We start from the raw sequence: 25,668 nt of genomic DNA, 5'->3' as shown, positions 1-25,668 counted from the left end.
CCAGATTCTGAATTTAGGAGTCATAGATTACGCAGGGCTCATCTAGATAGATGCTTAGTGTGGAGATTTTTGTTGATCTTCAGTAGGAAAAATTGGGTTGCCCTAGGAGGGAGATATGTAAGCACAGGAAAAGCAAAATGTGACCTTATATTTTCAGCGGGGAAAGGGGCCATAGCATAGATGCAGAACAGGAACAGAATCATACTTCGTCACAAGATGGGAAATTTTAGTTTGATTTGCTTAGAAGTCATCACCAATCCCTCACTGATTCTACCATTAATAGTGCCTTGGTATACACAGTCCCATAGAGAAGGCATCTCAACTGATGCACTGAAGAGTACCTGAATACCTGATCGAGGACTTTGGGGAGATTTTCTACAGCTTTATTTTAAATAGGTGAGAGTATAGAATTACTCAAGGGATATTGACATTAAGTGTTGCTAGTCTTCTGATGGTTTTCAGGAACTGCCAATGAAGTTGGTCTGTCTCTGTGGAGTTTCTCTCCTGTGGCTGGAATGGGAAGGTGGTCCTCTACCAGAGAAAGCTGTCAACAGCCTGGAAGAAAAACAATGACTAGTGCATGTAAAATATCCTATGAACAAAGGATGCTGGAACATAAAAAAAAACAGGAAACAGCTGCAACAAGACATTTTACAGAGCACTTAAAACTGAAGTTACATGGAGTATCCTGAAACCAGTTTTTTAAATTTAAGACCTCGTTAGTCAACAAGTGAACATGAACACCTAGATGACAGGAACAAGATGCCAAGCCTATTTCAAAAAGATAAATAATCAGTGGCTTTATTTGAGTGATTTTTCAGTTTTTAGGCTCTGTGGCCTAAACATCAAGACTACAGCCGACCCTGTGGCTCTTTTCTCAGCTATAGTTTCTAGTTGTGTTCCAAGCAATGTGTGGTCGATCATTGACCGGCTTTTAAAAAAATGCAAACGCTTTGACCTACAACATTATATTAGCTAACACTGGATTGTTAAATTCCCAATTGTTGTATTGGACTATTATTTGGTTTTGTTATAACTTGTAATTCCTACAGTCATTTGTCTTCTTTTTGTCACATTTTGCTCATTAAACACGTTCTCTTTATATTAATTTGTTTCTTTATTTCTGAACCCTATTGTTCTTTTGATATTATTGCACATGTACAACATTTCTCTGAGGAAATCCTTGATCCTTGAGCCACATTGCTAAGGACAAGCCACGGACTCTATCCAGTAAACAGCCTTGTGGCTCCCCGTACTGCAACATTTTGATTTTGTACAGTGCCTTAAAGTTTTACAGTGATGTAGGCAGTATTCATATTGAATTAGTAAATTATATGACTTTTTTTCTCACCATCTATAATGTTTCAGCCTCATATAAGTTTCATGTTAAAATTATCCACATGTATCCTAACATGTTGACTTTGGATCCTGGTGCTGTGCACACTGCTTTGCTCCACTTTGGGATTACCGTCCCAGTTTATGACTACCATCAATAAAATACAAATGAAATCAACAAGCTAGAACTGAGAGCCACTCCTTCACTATTTTATGAACAATATTCATTTGTACTTTTACATTTAAAAAAATGTTTACTTTTTTCCAAGATTCTTGTAATTACCTTCCTTTTTCAGTTTTCCAGCACTTCGCACAATCTCATGTACAACTGCTGCACCGCTCTCCGGATCTATGCCTCCGAAGACCCACGCATCTCGATGGCCTCCAAGGATTACATACCGATCTGGAAAATAAAATGTGACTGTACCTTTAATAACTAACTGTAGGCCACTTTAACAGAATTTATATATTTCAAAATGCATTAGTAAAAATGTCCATACTTCATAGGGATCTGTAAAATATGGAAAATAGTTTTACGGCCACTTTACATTTCACAATATGTCACAGGTCTGTGAAGCCCAGTTTCATCAACACAACGACTGCCTGACACACTTTACCATATTACCAGTACGTTAACCTACATATCTACTGGAAAACAGGTTTGAGTCACAGATGTAAAATGGTTCGTTTACTTCTGTGATGATTTGAATGTCCACAAACATTAAATGTGCCACTTAAAATATTATTTTGTGACAAAATACAGAGGTGTCTACATTTTATACAGTAAAACCCAAATGTAGTAGTTATGGTGTGTAAGCACACTGACCAAATCAGCAAAGAGAAGCTGAACTCATGCTGCTCTTTCGCAAAGCTAAAGACATTTTTACAATTAGAAATGAAGCCATTGCCTGGCTTGCAAATGTATACAAAGTAGCAGACAGTGACCTTGCTTCAGGAATGGTAAGTTGCCAGACAGTAATATTTTCAAGATCGCTTTTATGTGGACAGTATGACAGTAAAATAAAACAAATGCAACTCAATTATCAACAGTTTACCTTTACACTGGGTCTTTATAAACTTCGCTTCCATAAAGGGAAATGGTGGTAAAATGCCAGCTTCTAGATATAGCACATCTACCATTTGAAGGCTGGACCTTATGCAGTACTTTCAACATTCTAAATTGATAAGAATTTGTGAGACATATGGCGTCAAACTACATCAGAGAAGTGTGGCTCAGGGGTTAGAGGTGGCAGACCCGGAAGCTGAGATCGGCCCTGGACCAGGGTTCAATTCCCTGCCTCGGCGGGTCTTGGGCTCAAAAATTCCACGGACTCGATAATTCTCGCTCCGGTGCCTTCTCGATCCACGGGTTCACACTCTGCGACTCTGGGCAATAGCTTGCTTAATCTCCACAACGGCCCCTCGCGGCGGGATGCCTGGCTTTCACCTTGTGGATACCCTGCCGGGGTTATCTCACAGGGGAATACCAGGACGGGTTCCCTAAGCAAGCGCTGAGATACCGACCTCGGTCAGTGATTTGCGCTATATAAATACATGTACATTTACATTTACATCATATTGTGTCCCCTTGCTCCTTTCCTACAAAACCGCTCTGGTTCTCTTAGCTTTCTACTCCTTCCCCTTCTCGCACTTTTTAACTTTGACAGGTCAGTGTAGTTATAAGAGATTTTAGCTGTTCTGTGATACTATCAGTGTGGCATTGTGATATATTAGTCTCCTCTCTCATTCCTCAGCTCCAACAAGTCATCTTTTTACCCTTCCTCTTAAACACCACCAACTTTCACCCTTTTAGGGACCACCTCATAAAACTCTGGCTTTTTGCGAGCATCGTTACTGACCAACCTCAGCATCACTATAGACTTTAATGAAGTGTGGTTCTTGGCCAAACTCAACAGACACTCAGTTCTGGGAAGATTCAATGTCTCATAAAATGTATTGGAATTTCATTGTTGATAAGTTTTAGTTGTCTACTGCCTTTACTAGAGTTTCACTGCAAGCCAGCCTCTTTAACTCAAACTTTAACTCAGATAAATGCCACTCATGGCCATTCTCAGCTACAAAAGAGATCCTTCTTAGGTTCTTCTTATGACCAGAATCAACGACAATACTGACATCAATTCATGCTAACCTACCTGCCCCTTAATAGCAACACTTCCTTTTTTTCTCTCCCTCTCTGTCTCTCTCTTTCCATCCACTGGCCTATCCAGGCAATATTGCTAGGATGCACAAGGGCACCACTCTTCAGTAGAAGGAAAGATCGGCTCGGAGTTTTCACCCAATGGCAATCATGTAATGATGCAGTCCTGACCAAGGTGATCAAGGGTGGTGTGCACAAGTGCACTACCTGTACCCATCAATCTCACAAGCTAAATCAAGGTGTGCCTAATTGGAAAATAGAAATCTGAAGGAAGCAAATTCTTTCTTTTCTGATCCTTCTTCATAGTGTGTAATGTAATCTTTTGTTTCTACTTTTGCAGGCCCAGCACATGCCTATTTCAAAATGTCTCCACTGACGTGGTATTTTGGAGAGTTGTTGAATACATTTATGTTGTCCCTGCCCAATGACCTCTGTCATTTTCAGTAAAGTTGAATGGGGAAACAAGTGTGATGTCAGAGAAATACTTAATTTTTTTCATTGTTTCAGATTCAGCATTTAGAATTTTATTCAATTTCATGTTTTTCTTTTCCCACTCTATCTCCTACAAGCTCAGTATATCTGCAACTAATGTGTTATCTTGACTTAACTGGAGCCCTACTTCTGGCCATCTTAATTAGCCCTACAGAAAATAATGGGGTTTAATTGCTGACCACCTTCAATCATTCGTAAACGTAAAATAAGTTTCACTCCGGGGCAGTGCCAATGGACTGCTGGTCTTAATGATATTTCAATCATAGCTATTCTGATTAATCTCTTAGGTTTTTATGCAGTCTAACGTTCATGCAGGCTTAGGGGCAAATACCCTTTAATCGTTCCTCACTCAAACCAAAGATTTTGCCAGATGGGTTTGGTGCAGGTAAGAATCCCTTCTGTTTTAAGTAGCCCAAAGGACTGAGGTCATATTTACTCTGGAGAGGTTATGTGTGGAGGAAACAGTTTCTTATGATGGCAAAGTCACTGAATGTTGAGGGTTTTAGGTATAGTTCTGTCATATCAATGTATTGGCACAGGACAGCACCTGAGTAATTTAGGATCAGAATTGCAAGGAATTAACCCTGGGGAACATCACTTAATATACTGGTAGTGGTGGAAGCATGAACTTGAAAGTTCACCATTTGAGATCCGCTAAACTGGAAGGATATGAAGCAGCATAATACCTTGTCTTTAAGTCCTCTGTGCTCAACTGTATCAAAGGCAGTCAACTGGTCCAACAGCAGTATTGAGCATGTAGCATGTTTGTCCAGAATATTCTGAACATTACCTTTAATGCTGCTGTCAATGAATGTGAATACGGATTATTAGTTGGCCTGCAGTATGCTATGGAAATTGTGTTGCTTTTTTATTTTGTAACGGTTGATCCTATGGCTTTCCCAAGCATGGTAGGTTTGATACTGAACAGTAGTTTTATCTCTGGATAGGATCAGGATTGGGGATTAGGTTATGGGGGTAATCTGACTAGCCTGGAGAATTGATGAACATGACTTGATTTACGGAGGCACTGATCCGCTCATGCCAGATATCTTGAAATATGTGAAAATTAGAGCATGTTTTTTATGGCCGGCAAGCAGTAGTCTGTAGGTTTTATATCTTTGATGGAATGTGCATTGTAAGCGGACATCATTTTCTCTTGTCTCTCTCTGGATTGAGATGGAGATGATGACCTTCCATTCTTACCTAAGATTCGTCAGCTTTACGAGCAGTTGGGTTCTCCACTCAACCTTAGTTTTACTGAGGATGCTTCTTGCTTGAACTATTGATTCTAAAAACCACAGTATGGTCTGGTTCAATATTCTTTGAGTCATGAAAGAACCAATATAGCCACTGATGTTGTGATGATGCTGTCTTACTTACAAGTCAACTCTGCAACACTCTTAAAGGGCTACATTTATTCTGTGAGAGCAGAAGAGTAAACATGTTCAGAGCAGAAACGAATCATCTGGTTAATATCGGCCTGGAGCAGAAGGGAATGTGACACAGGACAGAAAAGTGGTCATTTCAGTCTGTGATGGCAGGAGAAAAACAGCAGAAATGGTTCGAGTCACCACAAATGAGGTCAAGCATTTTTCCTTTTGTAGGAGTAGGAAGTCTGGCCAGGTGGCAGAAGTACTGCAGTATGAGAAGGTTGCTTTTGCCAAAATGTATTTGTTAAGCTCATTTCCACTTTTGATGTTGAAATCACTAAGAAATATTGTTTAAGAAAATAGTATATGTTTCGGTTATGTACTTAATCAGCCCTGAAAACAAATGTAGAGATGCTCTTCATTTGGCGGAAAGTTGTTTGTATGGTGATGGAGGTACAGAAAATATTTTATGACATTAAAAGGAACCACTGACCAACATCCTATTAATGACTGCTATGCCCCCTCCCACCTTTTGTTGTCTTTAGGCCCTAAAGTTTGTGTAGCTTTACTAAGGGAGGCAGAATAATTTTGAAACTGAATACTCACTTAACCATGATTCTGCAATGAAGATTACATTGCAATCATGGCAATTTAGAAGGTTGATCATTTGAAGCAATATTTGCTGACCTTGCATTTAGAAGCCTGCATGAGATTAATTTTGGATTGGCTGTGCTAGGGTGAAGTGATTTTGATGTGAATGAGAAGGAATTCATTAACAGCCTGATTCATGAAGCCGAAATGGGCTCGCAAAGGGCCAGATTCTGAGAATCTGGCCCTTTGCGAGCTCTATTTTTGCATTTGGGATTCATCATCCCAAATGCAAAAATCGGTAATTGCGATTTCGCTATTTTGCGATGAATTACATTTAAGGAATCTTAATTTGAGATTCCTTAAATGCAATTCATCATCCATTTTAAAAATGCGAATTCGCAATTTCGGCCCGCTATTTACCGCGAGGTCAAACCTCGTAGTAAATAGCGAAAACTTAGAAAAATGCTTTTAAAAGCATTTTTCTAAGTTGCATGTTACACACACACATGTCCTTTGGACATGTGTGTGCGCAACACCTGTTCGTATTTACTGTTAAGGGGTGCTACAGGGTGTCCTTTGGACACCCCTGGCACCCTTTAAATCACAATCTTATTTGCGATTAGCAAATTGCTAATCGCAAATAAGGAATACTCCCATTCATTCCTATGGGCCTTTTGGCCCATAGGAATGAATGGGGAGTTATTCCTTATTTGCAAATAAGGAATAAGGAATAAATAAGGAATATGTAGGAATCGCTTTTGTTTTTGCGATTCCTACATGAATGCCGTTTTGCGAGTCTGAAATATCGATTCCTTATGATTCGCTATTTCAAACTCGCAAAACGGCACTATGATGAATGAGGCTGTTAGTCTTTTTTGAAGGTGTGTATGTGTTTCTGTTGCTTTTTCTGGATGGTGAGAATAATGAAATGGTGTGCTTGCAAACAGATTTTTAGAATGATGGTTAGTATGGAATTATCCGAACTGTTTTTATTTTCATCAATAATTATTTGGTTCGAGAATTAGATTCCTACCTATCGCATCACATAAATAAGGGAAATACATGTTTAAATAGTGCAAGAGTAACAATTTACTCACTTGTAAGACTGCCTTCATGTTACTCCATTTAATACGTAAATGTTGGCAAATCTATAATTTTCAATTTAAACACAAGGCAGCTGGCCATAATATTTCCAAGGCACAAAGAAGGTTACCTCAAAGTATTAACGGCCAGATTCATCAAGCTTAATTGCGCTCGCAAAGGGCCAGATTCTGAGAATCTGGCCCTTTGCGAGTGCAATTTTTGCATTTGGGATTCATCATTCCAAAAGCAAAATTCGCTATTAAAGAATTCGCGAGGTATTGCATTTAAGGAATCTCTATTAGAGATTCCTTAAATGCTATTCATGAAACATTTAAAAATTGCGAATTCGCAATTTAGGAGCGCTATTTATCATGAAGTCAAACATCGTGGTAAATAGCGAAAACTTAGAAAAATGCATTTAAATGCATTTTTCTAAGTTGCACGTTACACACACACATGTCCTTTGGACATGTGTGTGCGCAACATCAGTCTACATTTTCATTTCAGGGGTGCTACAGGGTGTCCTTTGGACATCCCTGGCACCCTTGAATTCGCATCCTTATTTGCGATTAGCTAATCGCAAATAAGGAATGTGTAGGAATCGCAATTTATTTAGCGATTCCTACATGAATCCCGTTTTGCAAGTCCTTAATAGCGATTCCTTAATAATCGCTATTAAGGACTCGCAAATCGGGACTTTGATAAATCTAGCTGCAAATTCTGTATTCTGTATTCACTGCAAAAATGAGTTGAGCTTACACTTAAAACCCTGAGAAATACTCTAACCATGACATAGCTGCCCAAAACTCATGTTGGAAGGTTTGCTCCAAGTGAGAATAACAAAGCTTTACTTTAAGCTCAAACTTGGAATATGACTTTAAAGCACCGTATACTGTTTGGCTGCAGTTTTTAGCTGCCTCACAAAAATGCCAAATAAGTAAATTAAACATACATCATCATTCGTATGACAAAGCAGAAGTATGGGCTTGTTTGGCAGGGAAACTTTTCAGATTTCGAAATCACCAGCTGTTCAGATCCAAACAAATGTGGAAAGTGAAAAGATGAATTGTCTCACAAGGGGGGAGATTGGAAAGTGACTAGGGGCAGTGGTCCCTGCTCTCAGCCTGTCCTTGCCTCTACCTATTCTGCCCCTATCAAGTTGTAACTGAAGAATGGTGAATTCCTACCTGGACCCTTCAATATATATGCCTCTTGGTAATGGATGTCTGACATGCTTGACCAAAAATACACTGGGCTCCTAATCACTTCCTACTAACTCCCACCTACACACTCCACCACCAGAACAACCAATGTGAATGGATTAAACACACACACACATACACACATATACATATAAGCCCATTAGGGAGACAACGTTTGTGGGAGGGTGAAATAATATATCAAATAAAGAGACAGAGACAGAGACATAAAGTGGCTAAGTGGGAAGTGAGATAACATGCATAAAAGAGAGGGTGACGGAATCATAGAGGGAAGGGAGAATGAAAGCAGATACATGAATGATGGCTGGCATAAAGGAAACAACCTTTATAGGCCTGAGGGTTGAGAGTTTTGGCACTGAAAACAATCTTAGAACATTACAGATTTGACACAGGCTGAGAAAGGCTGTGGATATGAACTACAATGTTATCAGGCACTTGCATTAGGCAGAGATCCTCTACTTAAGTAGTGGCAGCGAGCATGCATATGGGAGTGAACAAGAAGCCTTTTGTTAGCATCCATAATCAAGGGATACACCTTAATTTAGCTCTGTCATTTACCTCTCATAATTATGAAAATTACTTGAAGGGGTAATTACATGCACTTGGGTTGGTACTAATAAGAAAAGTTCACTTTGCTTAAAGGAGCTTTTGACTACACTTTAGGACTGAAAACACAACTCAAGGGCTCAAACATCATTATGAAAAGAGGCATGTCAATTTAGCTAATCTGGTAGATTAAGAGAGATTGTGCAAGCATCCCAAGTACATATGTGAACATGCTGTACTCCCTTTTGTATATGATGTGGCCAAATATGATAAAATGTCTTGCTTGCTAGGTCCTCTTCCCTTTACTGGGAATAATGATGATAGCCCGAAAATAGCACAAAGGTTAAGTGTGATGATTTTGAGGATACACTGAATTTTGATAAAATGTAAAAGTAAAACATGAAATCTCATCCTGCTGGTGGCTCAAGTAACAAAATAGCATTTTGCTATGCTGTTTTGCAACTTCTTCATGAAAATAGTGCAGTGATGTGACATCTTAAATGGTGCATACATGACTCACAATTGCAAGCATAGGGAAGTGGGATCCACTGAAAATGATGTCATATGGAGACAAGAGGCAGTCAGTGGCTGATTACGGGAGAAATTAAGGGCCAGGTGTATTAACAATGGAAATAGCGATTTCCAAATTGTGATTTCCTTCAAATCTCAATTAGGGAATCACAATTCCTAATGTATGAAACTTTTATTTTTGAATTACCGATTCATAGTGAGTCAAACATCGACCTACCTCATGTGTATAAATGAGGTAGGTGTCAGTTTTGCACCCATTAGGAATGCTAGCCATCAGCTGAACGTTGGTCTGCTGGGGTCAGCAGACCACTATGCCTGTGATTGCTTACACAGCACATGTTTCTTATAAGAAACCAGGATCTGTTTTTATTAAACATTTAACTTTCATTTTTTAAGAGTGGGCAGTGGTCCTTGGCAAAACATTAAAACAGACCACTGCGATTCGGTATTTGGAAGGGATGCCCTAAACATGACCCTTCAAAATACAGATTTGAAACCCAAATTGCCATTCTGTAGAATTGCAGTATGGTGTTTGTACATTAAACGAAAGCATTTTTGCGGTTGCAAACGGATGATTCTACAAAAATTCTGTGAATCAGACCATCTGCAACCTCAAAAATGCTTTGTATATCTCACTCTATGTTTTCTTTATTTTTGGCCTGTTCATGCTGGTACAGCAGAGACATTTTATGCAATCACAAGAACAGGAGCAACGAAGAGGCTGCCCTTTGTAGTATTTATTTCAGTATTTCATATGTTTCTATGGATGAGTGAGGGAGAGATGTCTATGTTGCAAGTGCATCATGGATTTTCTGTACCCAGAAAAATGAAAACAGTATATTGCATGAGTTCATTTGCATGCCTACCCCTCCCAAATTTCTCCACTGCACTTCACAAGGGGCCTCATCCAAAATATTGTCCTCTCTTAGCTCTCAGCACAGTCTCATTGTGGTGCAGTATTCTAAACGGAGTGATGCACTATCATTACAATATAGGCTTCAATCTGAAATCCATGCATAACTAACAGTTCACCATACTCCTCAAATGCCTAGAAACTCATTTGCTGATTCCTGCAAAGCTCTTCACTCACCCGACTCACTTGAACATCTACATGACGCCCCTGGCTGAGGTCATTCGTGCACAGAACATTGACGTACTCCCTTATGCCGATGACATGCAACTGATATGTCCCAGCCTAAGAAAACATGCAACACCAGAACAACTTCAGTTTGTGCATGACTAAAGTGGCCACCTGGATGAAAGCCAACTGCCCCAGACTCAACATGGACAAGACCAAAGTCGTTATCAGAAAAGAGGCCTTGCCATGGCCTCTGTCTCGAGGCCTATGGGCCTCAGACCCACCCCCGGCACTAAAGAGAGAAACCTTGGAGTCATTATTGACAGCAAGCTAAGTCAATGCCATTGCAGCCTTCATCCGCACACTGACTATGCTGATAAAGATAGTGAAGTGACTACCCAGAAACACCAGGAAAACTGCCATCAACCCCTTATCCCCAGCAGATTGGACTACAGGAACACCCTCTATGCAGGAATCACAAATCAAGACACAAAAAGATTTCCGACCATCCAGATCGCAGCAGCCAGACTGGTCCTCAACCTTCCATATTGTTCTTTTGTCACACAAAACTGACTTCCTATAAATAAGCATGCACAGTTCAAACTCCTCATTCATACATACAGAACACTTCATGACAGAGGTCCAGCCAATCTGAACAGCCCGGAGCGGTTTCATCAACCAACCAGGCACCACTGATCAGCAGACTGCTCCCTAGCACACGTACCATGTATATGCAAAAGCAGATGAGGAGGAGGTTGTGCCTTCTCATACATCGCTCCTAAAGCATGGACCGACCTTCCTCACCACTTTAATGTCTCCTCATTGTTTCTTTCCACAAGAAGGTAAAGACCTGGCTCATTTAGTAAGGCCCTCGTGGATAACCCACATACCTGCAAAGCACCAGGATACCCTCATAGGTCAGACGGCATTATAAAAATCCACATAACAACATAACATAGCAAGACATGACAGAACATAACATAAACCAACTGTGCCTGACCCATGTGGTGTTAGGCATCCGGTGCTGCAATATTCTTTGTCTAAACCCAAAGTTTTGGATAGCCAAGACGATAGGTCAGATAGTTATTTGCAAAGCTTCTGATGTCGATGTCATCTTGAGGTATAACTATGATTTCTATGTTATGGAGTGTTGGCTGAGAGCTGCAGGATACTATAGTCTACCCAAATTAAATGGGTTTCACCTTTTGGTCTGAACACACAACAGAAATCTTTAGACAAAAATCTTGTTAGACATCTAATATAACCCATATAAACTCTTCTTGTAGTCGATTATCAAAACGCCCAGAACACTACATGCTACCAAAAGTCACAAGACATTATTAGACAACATACTGCTCCAAAGCTTACATGCAACACTAAGACTCATAACCTCATGGTTTACACTGAACTGGGATGTATGTATCAGATGGCAGAGTGTTATGAGATATGTACTATTATTTATAAAGCTTATATTATTTTGAACTGTTTTTTATGCATTGTTACCAATGCACTGAGGATTCTAGAGCAAGCAGTGTACTGAAGTATTTGCCTTGCATTTAAGTTGTTTTTTACAGCACCGCCCAATTAAATATTGGCCACTTAATATTACAACCTATGTGCACTTAATACAGTTGAGGACTAAAGAACCGTTGATGAGCACTCCGATCAGGGGCAGCCTTAGGCATGTGCAAGCTGTGCACTTGCACAGGGCCACCAAACCCCAGGGGCCACCACGCCAATATATATCCTTAATATAATAATCCTCTGAGGATGGATACATATTTGCGTGGCGGCCCCTGGCAGGGATTTGGCAGCCTCCGGCTCTGTTCCACTTCCAAACACCCTGACCCCCCTCTTCACTGGCTTCCACCCCACCCGGACCCCCACTTCCGTGGCCCCCTACCTACGCTCCCTGTCCAGGGCCGCCATGAGCCTAGAGCCGCCCCTGCTGCGATGGATGTTGCTCAAGCCCAGCATGTAGCACATATCTACCCACACAGAGTGACACTACCTTATGGCGTATGCTCAGCACACATCTGGTGTGCCAAAGTTGACAATTGTTGAAGAACCTGCATCACAGTCTGCCCAACAATACCCACTACACAGCACACTGCATTTCCCAGGTAGGGCATGCAGGACAGAGCCTCGGGACCACTTCCAACAGTTTAACAAACTATTTTTTTTAAAGTACGTTCTTTTTCTTAAATGCTTACCTGTTTCCCTTAAGGAAAAAAGGCTGTCTTAAACATTTACTTTAGTGAAGTGAGATCACAGACATGGTATCTGCTGACCCCAGGAGGCCACTATCCCTGTGATGGCATCCAATCGTAGTGAGTCATAATATGCACACTATCTCATGAATATTGCTGAGGCACGATGGATTGTGATCCATTACGATTCAGACGTTTGACATATTTGTACATAGATCAGTTCACAAAAATCAACACTTGTTGCACAAATACTGGCAGAAAAATTTATCTGGCACAAATGAAGTAAGGGGTTGTGGGGAACGGGATAAAAAAAAGTGAAATTGCATACAAAAATGGAACAGTTCTCGCGTCAATCGATAGAACCTAGCAGACAAGTGGTAACTCAATAAAAATATTAACAGAAAAAAGGAAGAACGCAGAAAAACAGAGGACCCAGTCCTGAGGCGGTGCTGCACATTCATGGTGACTTTCAGTAGTTGACTACAATGGGCCTCATTTATGAGGTTTTGCCGTAGGGCAGCGCCGCAGGCCTTCCTGCGGCGCTTCCCTACGGCAAATGAAAAGGGCAGGAAGGAGCAGTGTCTATAAGATACGGCACATTTCTGTCCTTTTCCCCTGTGCCGGGGCACAATGGGCTGCCTGCGCCAACGCAGTCACCTTTTCACAATGGTGCAAGGGTGCCTGCGTTGCGGGGATGATTATTTTTGTACAGGAAGGGAAACCTTTCTGAACAAAAATAATCACAAGAGGCTTTTCCTCTTTCTATGTGGGCTGTAGAATGCAGCACATATAGAAAACGAAAGCACAAGCGTGTGCGATTCCAGGGTCCATTTCTGAACCCCGGACAAAAAGACCTAAAAACGAGGAGAAATAATGATATTTCTCCCCATTTAGCCTTCCTTACGCCTCCCCTGGGGAGGCGTAAGCTTTTGGCGCTGCCTCAGATTTACAATTTCTCGTACATCTGGGGCAGTGTCAAAAAGCCATGGATGTTGCTGGGAACGCCCCCAGCAACACCCATTGCACGCCCCTTTAACGCAGAACACTGAGTTAAAGAGACTGATATTTATCAGGCAGCATTAAGACAAAAAAAGTGGCTTAGTGCTGCCTGATAAATATCACACAGGCTTTTGCGCCACGGAACGTCACAAACAGTGACGTTCCGATGGCGCTAGGGGCCTCATAAATGAGGCTTATTATATTTACCGTTTGCTGGGAGCAGAGGTCATTTACAGGAGACAGTGCATTACCTGGTTCCACCGCTCCTTTTATGATGCCAATCACGTTGTATATTCTTCGTATTTCATTGCTAGTGTGGATGTGCATTTTGACCTTCCTAAGACAATAAACATTCGACAAGAGTAAAAAGTCATTTAAACGGTTCATAAATGATGATACAATTGTTTATGTTCAAATAACACATATCACAAGTCACAGTATTTAACGATAGATTATGCTTATTCAGACCACACTGTGCAGACATTTTCTGCCAGTGATACTAAGATGCAGCAACATATGCAATCGCCTACAAAGATGTGTTACAGTGTTATTCACACAGCCATAGAAACGAATTTAGAAAATTGTTGTGCAACTAGGCACACACAGTTCTCTACATTTGCATATTTTTGTAATAGCAAATATTGAATAAGCGGGCATTTTTAAATAAATAAATTAAAGGGAAAGGAAAATCCACAGGAATATTGTCAGGGGGGGACTATACCTGCAAACAGTGAACTCGTTTTAAATTTTTAACGGTGGTTGTAGGTGGGGGACTCCAGGTCCGGTAATCTTATTTTTTTATCATCAGACTTTTACCTAGAGAAGGTGAAAGGCAGAAAAAGGATAGTGTAGAAAGAAATGAAAGCTAAGAAAGGTCATGAAAGGGAAAAAGTAAGGATGGAAAAAAGTCTGGGTACAGGAAGTATAAGGTGGAACAAGAAAGATACTGGTGATGCAGTTAGAACTATTGGCATTTGGAAAACATGATCTTGGGACGTGGTGGCAGCCGGTTTCTAAGTAAAGCTCTTTCACTTAATGATCTATTTATTTAGTTAATCTACAGATTAAGCACTGCTGTGACAGTGCGTTCATAAACCAATATTACAAACAATGAGAAACATATTGGAAGCAGAACAGTGTTTTAAATCGGCCAGTACTCACCGTTACTTAATACAGGCACATCTTTTGTTCCCGCCGAAAGTACCAGAACTTCTCCGTTACTGGGGAGAGTACCGGTACTCACTGCGTTAGGTCGGCATTTCAGGTCACAAATATTCATTAATTGAGCATGCATCACATTTCCACACTGCGGCACATGCTCACATGATGGCAATTTCACTCCGGCAGTGACGGGCCATGGCATAGCAACGTGTAACGCCACCCGCCAAGTAGCTGTGTGCAGGGCTGGACTGGCCATAGCAGGCACTGGGCATTTCCCCGGTGAGCCGTCAAGGTTGAGGGCCGGTTTTGGGCCGGTTTTGGGCCCCTGGGGGCCGATTTTTTTACAGGGCCATTTTTGAAGCATAACTGCAATATCGGCCACTGTAACGAAATTGGCAGAAACCAGCCCTGTTAACAGCTCGGCCACACCCCCAAACCCCAGGGGGCTGGCCAGGCACTTTGCCAGGGCCGGTTTTGGGTCCCAGTCCGGCCCTGCTGTGTGGTGGGAAGGAAGGGAAGTCCTTTAAGAGGTGCAGTTTGCTCCAGCTCCCCCTTTGCCAATGCAGCAGGGCCGAAAGCATAGAGTCGTAAAATTCCACGACAAGGAAGCAGAGAAGATCACCTGCAAGAAGCAGGTTTGCACCATCGCCAGTCGGACTGAGAAGCTAGTGGGGAGCCTTGTGTAATTCAGACATAGATGAGTTCCCTGCGCACCGCCACCGCCCCAAGCACCACTGAAGGGAATAGGATGTGGCGTGACTGCCAGAGCTGCCGACTTTGTGTAATGCAACTGGTGGTGCTGTAAAGCACCCTAATGTTTCGAGTTCACATTTATATAAAACTGCAAAAAAGTACGGCACTGTACAGCACCCACCCTGACACCTCATTTTTATTGATGCTGTACCAAAATGTACTTTACCCGCCCGATCACTTTTCTTTATTTTACTTCACTTTATTTTACCCGCCCGATCACTGCATCGTTTCAGCCGGTCACCAACATCACCAACCCCACCTGCATGTTACGATAATCACGATATCGGATCATGAACCCGCACTTAGCTATATCTTATGTCGTTGTTTTCAGAAGCTCCCAGATGAAGGGTATACCACCCGAAATGCATTGGAGCCATTTCAAGAATGTATAACATGTATATAAAGAAAAGAAACCTATTGTCATGAAGATAATGACGAAAAACGATTAAAACATATGAACAGCTTATCGATTGGAAGCTTGTTTATTCAAGCACCTACGGTGTGCACAAGAAACATGGATGTCCCCAAGCTAGATGGGGACACAGTGATTATTTGCATCATTAAACGCGCGCCAGACGGACGCGCCACCTGTATGTAGCACCCAACCTTCAAACAAGTATCAAAAAATTCTCCAAAAAATTCTCCCAACAACCGCTGTGCGCCCTCCAACCAAACATTTTCAGCCAAACTGTACTTTGAACACGCAGTCGAATGAAAGATCGTGATACAAGTGCTCAGCCAAGACCGATGACGGACTCACACTAGTTCTTTGCAGCTCCAGCTCCAGAGTTGATAAAACATTTTATAGAAGCATTTGGCCAGTGTGGATTCCTGGGCTTTGAAGCACATCCTACACACAGGGAGGGTGTGTAATACAAGCAGCCTTCTGTCCTTTGCAAAGAGGCTCATTTGTGTACCGGAGTAATGAATGTCGCATATCACTAGAGTAACTGCACTGTGTTGAGATATTCTGTGAGGGTATTGAGAGTAGACCAGCGGAGGCACCAGAGGGTGCAGAGGTACCAGGGGATAGAAATGCAGTACGCTGAGGGTACATACATGAATTTACCAGAGGGTAGAGATGCAGTGCACTGAGAATGTAGAAGCTGAGATGTAAGAGGAAATAAATCAAGATCATGCTAATGGGGAAAGCCTCAGATACTTGGTCGGACAAATGGTGGCCCTCACAATTGGAGGCAGCCCCTGTTCCTAAGCAATGTGTTAAAAACCTTGGTCTAAAACTGGACTAGGCGCTGACTATGAGAGACCATATTAATAATAATAATAATAATAATAATATGAACATTTATAAAGCGCCTGCCACTACCAGCTCTTGTTACTATAGTTTACGTCTGCTGCGAAAAAATCCTTCCTTATATGCCTACTAGCCTTCGTAGAACTCTAGTTCAGGATATGGTAATCAGCTGTTTGGACTATGGAAACACATTGCTGGCCGATGTGGGAGAATCCCTGCTTCTTAAATTACAAGCGATTCAGAACACTGCAGCCAGAATGATTCTAAACCGCCCAGCAGGCTCCCCCTCGGCCCCTCTGCTCAGAGAGCTGCACTGGTTACTGGTAAGGAAGAGGTCCTTTTTTAAAATCTCTTGTCTTACCTATAATGCCTTGAAAGGTAGAGGTCCTCATTATCTGAAAAAGAAACTCCTAAAATACTCTCCATGCAGAAACCTCAGATCCAGCACATTAGGCCTTCTACAGGTACCCTGTATTCGCTTGACTCGTATAGGGGGTACAGGGTTTTCATATCTTGCCCTAAATTAATGGAATAAACTTCCTATGGCCCTGTGTAAAATCACCATTTACAGCACTTTCAGGAAACAATTAAAAGCTTTTCTGTTCTAATCTTGCTACAGATGCGTTTTCGGCTTCTTTCAGCCTCAGGTAACAATTTCTAGGCAGCGTCGAGATGCTCCAGGGTGAGTCGTGCGCTATAGAAATACAGATAACATAAGATAACATAACTGTGGGCACAGAAATAGGGATGTTAGAGTGTAGAGTTGTAGAGCACTGAGGGTGGAGAAGTAGAGATGTCAGAGGGTAGAGATGCAGTGCACTGAGGGTGCAGAAGCCTTCAAATATGATTCATGGACCATTTGCGCCAAGGCAATCTTCATAAATGCAACAATTGAAAGAGAATGATAAACATAACCTTAATACATGCAAGGGCAAAAACAATACATTACAGATTGAAGCAATTAGTCATCATTTGCACCCAAAACAATTCTGTTATTAGCCCTGCCCCCAGTTCCGCCTCTAGCTCCGCCTCCATGCCACACCCTCCAGGCCACAGCTCAATTTGATGAGTAACTGCACATTTTTCCCATTTAAAGCACTAAAGCAGAATAATCAATATAATCAATAGCCAGGGCCTACAGACATGCACATTAAATTCCAGAAAATCTGTCACTGAGGTACCATGGTCAGAGTATGAATCATGGTCCCGTCTTTATAAATATGTATATCAATGTAGGATTATAAGGAACATTGCAAGGGGATTCATTACAGTGAGAGGCAATGGGTCAGTGACAACTGAATGTGTTCTTAATACCGCTAGTTGCTTTAATACTAGCTCCCTCTGGCTCGTACTTTCTATAAATCGAGAAAAATTGGTCACCAGATGAACAAAAGCTATACACTGGGCCATTGTGTTTGAAATTTAGCATGAGAAAATGCAGACAAATTCTGTAGAAAGATTTTATATTAATCCTGAATGATTTTAATAAGATTGTCTCTGTGATTAGAAGCCCAATTAGGCTCTGAGGATCAGAAAGATGTGCTGCAAAGAAAACATCCCAATTCTGGCTATGCAGCCATGTTCTCAATATGCAGTAAGCAGATCAGGAAACTTTTCTAAGGCTCCAGATTCAGGCCATATATGTCCCATTTCAACCTTTGTTGCATTTTACTTACAATGACCAGCGACCAATTACAATTCACTAATAATAGCGATGGGACATGAAGCATATACTCATGAAGTTTTAAATATGTGGCCATGGGTCAAGTGTGGAATCAAAAGTAATACATGTATTACATGGGATTTCTATGTAGAAAATAAACCAAGATCCATTAGTAAAGCCAATGGGCCTTATTTTGCTAATACTTGATATTTTGCTTTGACAATTCTCGCAGAATTGTAGCACAAGCAATGGCAAAGTCAACTGCAGCCATCTTTTGAATACTACTAGGATCATCACTGGAAATCTTGGAACAGAATAACTATACAAAATAATATAGTTACACACCTCTAAGATATTTGTCAGGTTTAGTATAGATATGACAAAATGACCATCTTGGAGGTATACAAAATAACAATCCAAGATGACCACCACCTGCTATTGGCTTTTCCCAGTACTTGCTGCGCTTACTACAGGGATAGTAAAGCCAACATTGGCCGCTGTGGGTGCAGCCTGATTGGGGTAAGAAAGTAATGATGTTGTGGATGTGGTAGAACTACAGTGTTGAAAGAGAAAGAGACTGGTTTCGGCGTCGAGATTGGTTTCGGCGTCGAGGCAGGTCTTGCGTCCTTTGTCGACGTCGAAGAGATCTTCAGCGTCAAGCGTTCCTTTTTGTGGCCATTTTTCGACGACCTTGGCTGGTCGACGCCCTCCGGCACCTGGGAGTCCTTCTGTGAGGATCCGCTGGCCCTGGGTGTTGCTGCCGGCGCCGGAGTTTTCGGCGTTGGCGCTTTCGGGATCTTGCCCTCGTTTTTTCGAGATTCTTGGGCAGACTGTCAAGAGTCTTTTGGGGCTTTTTGGGGCGTCGAGTCTCCTACCTTTTCTGGAGTCTTCGTATTATCGGTCTCTACGACCGTGCAGCTGTCGTCTTCTTCGGCGACGTAATCCTCCTCGTCGGTCGAGAATCCCAGGTCTCGAAGGGACGGTGGCTGGCCCTTGCCCTGCATGGCGAAGTTAGCTCTGCTTTGCCTCTCTCTCACATGAAGGGTCTTCGGCGTAAAGGCGGAGCAGGCGTTGCAGTCCCTGCTTTCATGGTCGACCGGCAGGCAGAGGTTGCAGACTGGATGTTGGTCTTTCTGTGCGTGCTTGTGGTGGCAATTCTTGCAGAAGTTGAATCGTGTGTTGTCCATCTATTGCATTCAGGGGGCCCCCTGATTGCACATTCTCTTCTGGACGTTGAAGTTCTTCGAAGATCCTCTTCCTTCGTCGTCCCCTTCGCTGATGTAGTCTCACCTCGTCTTCTCTTCTCTTTTCTTCCCAAAACTTGGCTTTTGGCTTCTCTTTTCTCCAAATCTCTGGAGTCCTCTCGGGAACGATCCAGACCCAACGGCGGAAAAAAGAATCTGAAGATGACGCCCAAGCGTAGGAGCTTCCGCAGAAAGCATGCTGATGTCACCAGAAGGACACCAAAAGGTGGGACGTCGACGCCCACCTGGGCTACAATTTTTTTTTTTTAAACAAAGAAAAGACTATGATTCCGGACCCAATGACCAGACCGCGGAATAATGCACAGCATAGTGAATCCAGAAAAATTCACGCTGCAAAACATACAGTTCCTAGTGCTGGGGGCAAGCTCTACCTCCAGCCCTTGGAAAATAAGTTGCAGAAAGTCCAGTCAAGTCCTTTGATTGCCAAAGACAGAAGCAGCCACTGCAGGCCAACACGGCAAAGCATGTAGCAAAGTGGTAGTTTGTTCTCACAGCTTCTCCAGCTCTTTTTCTTGGCAGGTTGCTTAGTCCAAACAAGTACTAACATTCTGGGGTCAGGGCCCTATTATTAATACTACTTTTCCCTTTGAAGTTTTAGGCAGAAAGTCTGTGAGTTCAGTTAAAAAAAAGTCTGTCCTCTCTCTGATCCAGCTTCACTACAGGCTGTGGAGTCAGCATTGTGCAGAGCAGACACAGCCTGTTCCGGTGCTAGTGAAACTCCTCCCACCACTCTAAATGAAGAAAACGTCTATTCAGCCTGGCTATGAGTCATCCAGAAAGGCAGGACATACCTCAGCTCCCCTTGTGACAAAGTGATTTACAAAATTGCCAAGCCCAACAGTTAGCATTCCAAGATGGCCATCACGTCTGCACATGCATGCACACACACAGTGACACATGCACAAATATACATCACGATGTGCCAACAACACCAGTGCGAACATGAACTGGAAAAGCAAATAGGTACCACTATCCTACTAAAGATGAGACCTACTGACTTTGCTAATACCTGTTTTTCTGTGATTATTTGTAAATTATTACGACCAGTGCTGTTTCTTTTGATCAGATGTCTGGATTTCTCATGTTGTGGGTAATTGTAAGTGAAAGGTCAATGAGGAGAGGAAAAGAAAAGTTAAGGAGTGCACAGTCTGAAACAGTTAGTCAAGCAGCTGGGTAAGTGAATGGTAAAAAGGTCCTAAAAATAATTAAGTTGAAATAGTAAGATATATCAGGCTAGATGCTGTAGAGACTGACAAGCAATTAACGCTGAATCTTTTTAGATTATCAAGGTGAGTGTAAGATTGCAATATAACAGTCATATAATCTAAGAAAGTGTGCCATCAACGTTCACATAGTGTGAAAAGTCCATAGCGCTCACGATCAATTATCTCAAACAACAGAATAGAACAGTGGACACCAGCACACTGGCCAGCTGCATTGGGTATCCCCCCTACACCCAAAAAGTCAGTGAAAAGCCTGGGAATCAAGATAAATGCTGATCTTTCCATGCAGGAGCAGATCAGCCTGGTCTCAGCTGCTTGAATGTACCAACTGAGGACATTTAAGAAAATTAGGAAATGTTTCTCTAAGGAGGCTAACATAACTATCTTGCTCGCACTAATAATGTCCCGGTTGGATTACGCCAATTCCATATATTTAGGACTCCCTGTCAGTCAAATTCATAGGTTTCAGCTCATTCAAAATCAAGCAGCTAGGCTGGTCCTCCAGCAACCGAGACAGTGCCACACTAAACCATTAGTGAAGCAGCTTCATTGGCTTCCTGTGATACAGCGGTCTATGTTTAAGACCGGTTGTATGATTTTTAATGCACTCCACAACTCAGGACACAAGTTCTTATCTGCCAAGATCGCAAGATACATGCCTACACGGAATCTCAGATCAGCGACAATGAACATGTTGACTGTTCCAAGATTTAAACGTAAGAGAATGGGTGGTTCGCGTTTCTCAGTACTAGATCCCACCTTGTAGAATTCCCTTCCAATTGAAATTAGACTAACCTCAGAATATTTTAGCTTCAGAAAAAGACTTAAAACATGGTTATTCAACCAAGTTTACTGTTAGAGCTCGAAGGATAGCTCAATTCTCCTATTAGCGCCATGAGACCGTTGGTATACGAGCGCTTTACAAGTTCCATAAACATAAACAAACATCAAGCATTCAATGTGGCAGACATCAATCTGCCATTGCATTTCTATATATGTGTACGTAAATACCAATATTTAGAGAAATCTTTACATTTGCAATACATCACTGGGTTTGGTAATCATCAGCATAATACTGCCTTTGAGCTACACATCCAGAGGTGAACTAAAAGATAACAAAATGAGAAACTTTTTGAAAATCAATGGGTATTAAATATGAATGACATAAGCATGATGATTACAGCAATAGGATTTGAAACATTCAGATGTGTGATATACCAACACAGTACACAACAATTTCACATTGTGCAATATTTAGATGTGCCATCCGTTAGCAGATCTTCAGATTAAAGCTTCATATAAAACCAGGGCAAATGTTCAGTTTCAGAGTCAGTGGCAAGTAACTTAGGGAGTAATTAGTGAAGACTCATCTAGGAGTAGATCCAGACAGCAAGGTAATTTCAGTAAACATGTCTTTAGAGATTGCATTGTGCAGAAGAGTATTTAAAGAGACATTCAAGGTTTTTGAACAGTCACCACATTGCTAAATTAATATTAACTGTGGTTTATCATAAAATAGTTGTGGTTCCACACTTTAAAATGGCCCTAAAATGCTTGAATCTCCCCACACCTTTAGAGAGTGTATTAATATGGGATCGAAGTACGGGCAGGAACAGTGAGTAAATCCCAGAAATATCAAACAAGTGCTTTGCCCTGGCCGTCACACAAGGTGACGACATTCTTAAGCCACATTTACCAAGCCTCCTTGCGTGGCCCTGTATGGCTTGGTAAATCTGGAGTAATGCAAGGCAACGCAAATTCCTGCACAAAAACAATATGGCCACAAACACCACTGCCACAAGAAACCTCTGCTCAGCCCACCTTCACCTCCTCACAGTACCCACCTTCGAACTGAAGCAGCAAGGGAGCTACAGGATCGCAACCCTTGCCCCCCGACTATGGAACTTCATCACAGTGGAAATCAGATTAACCCCTTCCACGCTCATGGCGAGCTGGGCTCGTCATGGCGTCGCCTCCTCGCACGCTGATGACGAGCCCAGCTCGTCACGTGAAGTGCGTTTTTGAATATCTCAGCGCAGGAGCAGAATTCTGCCAGCGCGGATGCGGTTAAGAACAAATCTGATCAATTTCAGAAAGTCTCTCAAAACATGGCTTTCCCTCTGCCTCATCAGTGCCAAGAAACCAACCGGTGAACGAGCGCTCTACAAAACCCATCTAACATAACATAACATAACACGGCACCATGGCTCAATGGTGCCTGCATTGGCGCTAGGCAGCACATAGTTCAACAGCACTGTGAGAGATCAGGAATGCTCCAGATCTTGGTATATATGGCACATTCCTGCCATCTCCATTTGACGCAGCATAACAAGTTGCCTTGTTGTGTTGTGCTGCATCAAATATTATTACATCTGGCCCTAAATTGGGACTCCTGATGACTTTCATGCACAAAATGGCGTCTATGGTTGTGCAACTGGACTGAGAGAATCCAATCAGCAATGGGAGTCAAATGAGGAGGGGAAGCGGAGCTCAACTAATAGAGTGTCCTGATCTGTCCCAGTCATAATTAGGGGGTGAGACTGATTTGACAGCTCCCATCCCCCATCTTGCATGCAGAGAAACAAACACAAGTGGAATGGCATGGCGGGAATTAAGAAGGCCATTTCAGAGGACTTGAGGCTGAGTTTTGATTGGTTAGTAAACTGAGAAAGAATTTGGATGAGAGGCATCTTCTTAGAGACCATCGATGGTATGGATACGAGACAACCAACCGACGATTAGCAGTGCAATGGTTGAAACATAGCAGTTTGGTAATGTTACATACATTTTAGACATTTTAAAAAATATCTATATTTTTTATGCGTGAGGAAATGTTTGATGAAGCTAAGGCTGAAACAATACTTTGTATGAACTCTTTCATAGACAGACTAAGGTAGGAGAAAGAATCACAAATGTTAAATACTTTGCAAAATGTATTCCTCTTCTTTGGGGGAACATTCCTAGCAATGCTTCCATGTCGAGAAGGAAACCAAAAATCTATTTTTGCATTGTATTCGGCCAGAGGAATTGCAAAGAATACACTTTTGTATAATTAATCGAGACCTAGAAAAGAACGTTATAACTCCCTTAAAATGTTTAGTAATTGTATAAAGAAAATAAAATGCAAAATTAAAAGTACAGTAATGAATTGAAATGAAAGTTCATAAAAGGAAATAGAATCAACTAACTGTGTTTTGTTGTGGTCTGAAAAGCCAGGTCCAATGTTGTAGGATACATTAAGGTTTCCTTTCCAGCCTTCTGGTGGGGGAGGTCCTCCCATGTTCCTGTCAAAAACAAATCAAGCCACTATTTCTTTACTACAGAAATAAAGACTAGACGGTGGATATTCGCTCTAATTATTGCTGTTCCACTATGTATAAAATAGCACATTTTCAATGCAAGTTACAAAGCAGACCGGGTAGAACGGATTCTGGGTAAGCACTAACCTATAATTCAGAGGGAAATTCATAGTTGAGAGTGCTCCCTTACTGGGCGATTGTTGGAAAGGGTGTATTGCACCAGACATTTGGTGTTTCTACCAAGGTAAGGAATATCAAACCTTGAACAAATTACATAGAAATCCTCATGCACTGTGAATAATTTACCATAACAAATCTCTCTAGAGTGCTAGAGAATTGGAGTGACACAATGCTGTATGTCAACAGAACACCATCATCATGAAGGTAACTTTATTCGGTTTCAGAGAAAAAAACCATAACAGTACATAAAATCATCTATACATGTTAATGTTACCATAGCCCAATTAGATACACATGATAATCACTTCAGTTATTTCAATTATTAAAAGGAATAAAAATTAAGAATACCATCGTTAAAATCAGTCTAAAACAACATTAAAAGGAACTGCATTATTAATTCTAAATAATGTGAATCAATTACAGATATCAATATCGTTTTCTGATAGCAATTACCACCTTCATAAATTGGAAACCCCAATACATATGTCTGATGTGGCCAAAGAATACAAGAGATTAAAACCATCAGTATAAGAGCTTGGCCTAGAGCTTTTTAAAATTGGGACTAAAAATCTGCTCCTAGGATCCTTGTATAGGATGCAAAAAAGCATAAGGTGCAATGTGTTTTGAACTGCCAAATTGTCACAGGGGCAGGGCACTAGGTTGTCTGTCCAAACAGCTTGTGTTAGAAAAGCTACAAAAAAAATGCAGGGTCAATAGCCGCAATCTTGTTAGGTAAAAGAGAGTCTGAATATTTGAGGTAAACGTTAAAAGAAAAATTGCTGTTGGGCAGGAAATAAACACAGAGGACCTGCTACCTCTGGTTGTGAACGAAGGGCATTTGCCCTGCCATAATATGCCTCTTTAATAATGCTTTTCGCATTCTCAGGAATGTTTGCAGGGCAATCAAAATATTGTCCCAGGACCAGCTTATAAAAATTATCCCTGACAAAAGCTAGCCAGCAAATATCTAATACACCATCAAGGTTAAGACAGTCTGTGATAATATCTCTAGTAAATGTTAGCTCCTCTGACAGCCAAATTTTGGCCCATAAAAGTAGGGGGGTAATGTTCATAGAATCTTCAACAAAGTCAAGCCCCACCTCATGATGACAGAAGGTAGTAGGGTCACCTCTTGGAGCCATCAGCAGCCTTTTAATAAATCCATTCTCTGTAGTTTGCAGCTGGTTGCTGTTCTGGCACCCCCAGACACCTGCACCATATGTTATCACCGGGACACATTTGGCCTTATAAATTGT

General features: G+C 41.6%; 1 protein-coding gene across 1 annotated transcript in view; it reads right to left on the bottom strand.

Moving 5' to 3' along the window:
- The window catches only part of LOC147696876 (glutamate carboxypeptidase 2-like), a 653,445-nt gene that overhangs the window by 254,563 nt on the left and 373,214 nt on the right, over nt 1–25,668 (bottom strand). Inside the window, exons 8-10 of the mRNA XM_086933984.1 lie at nt 24,122–24,217; nt 13,865–13,950; nt 1,619–1,738 (exon numbers count right to left, since the gene is read on the bottom strand). Coding sequence (XP_086790110.1) covers nt 1,619–1,738; nt 13,865–13,950; nt 24,122–24,217 — 302 coding nt within the window. The remainder of the gene's footprint in view (nt 1–1,618; nt 1,739–13,864; nt 13,951–24,121; nt 24,218–25,668) is intronic.

This window comes from Lissotriton vulgaris, chromosome 8, assembly GCF_964263255.1.
Source record: "Lissotriton vulgaris chromosome 8, aLisVul1.2, whole genome shotgun sequence".
NCBI lineage: Eukaryota > Metazoa > Chordata > Amphibia > Caudata > Salamandridae > Lissotriton > Lissotriton vulgaris.
Note: the sequence above shows the minus strand (reverse complement) of the source record. Positions and strands in the feature narration are given on the sequence as shown.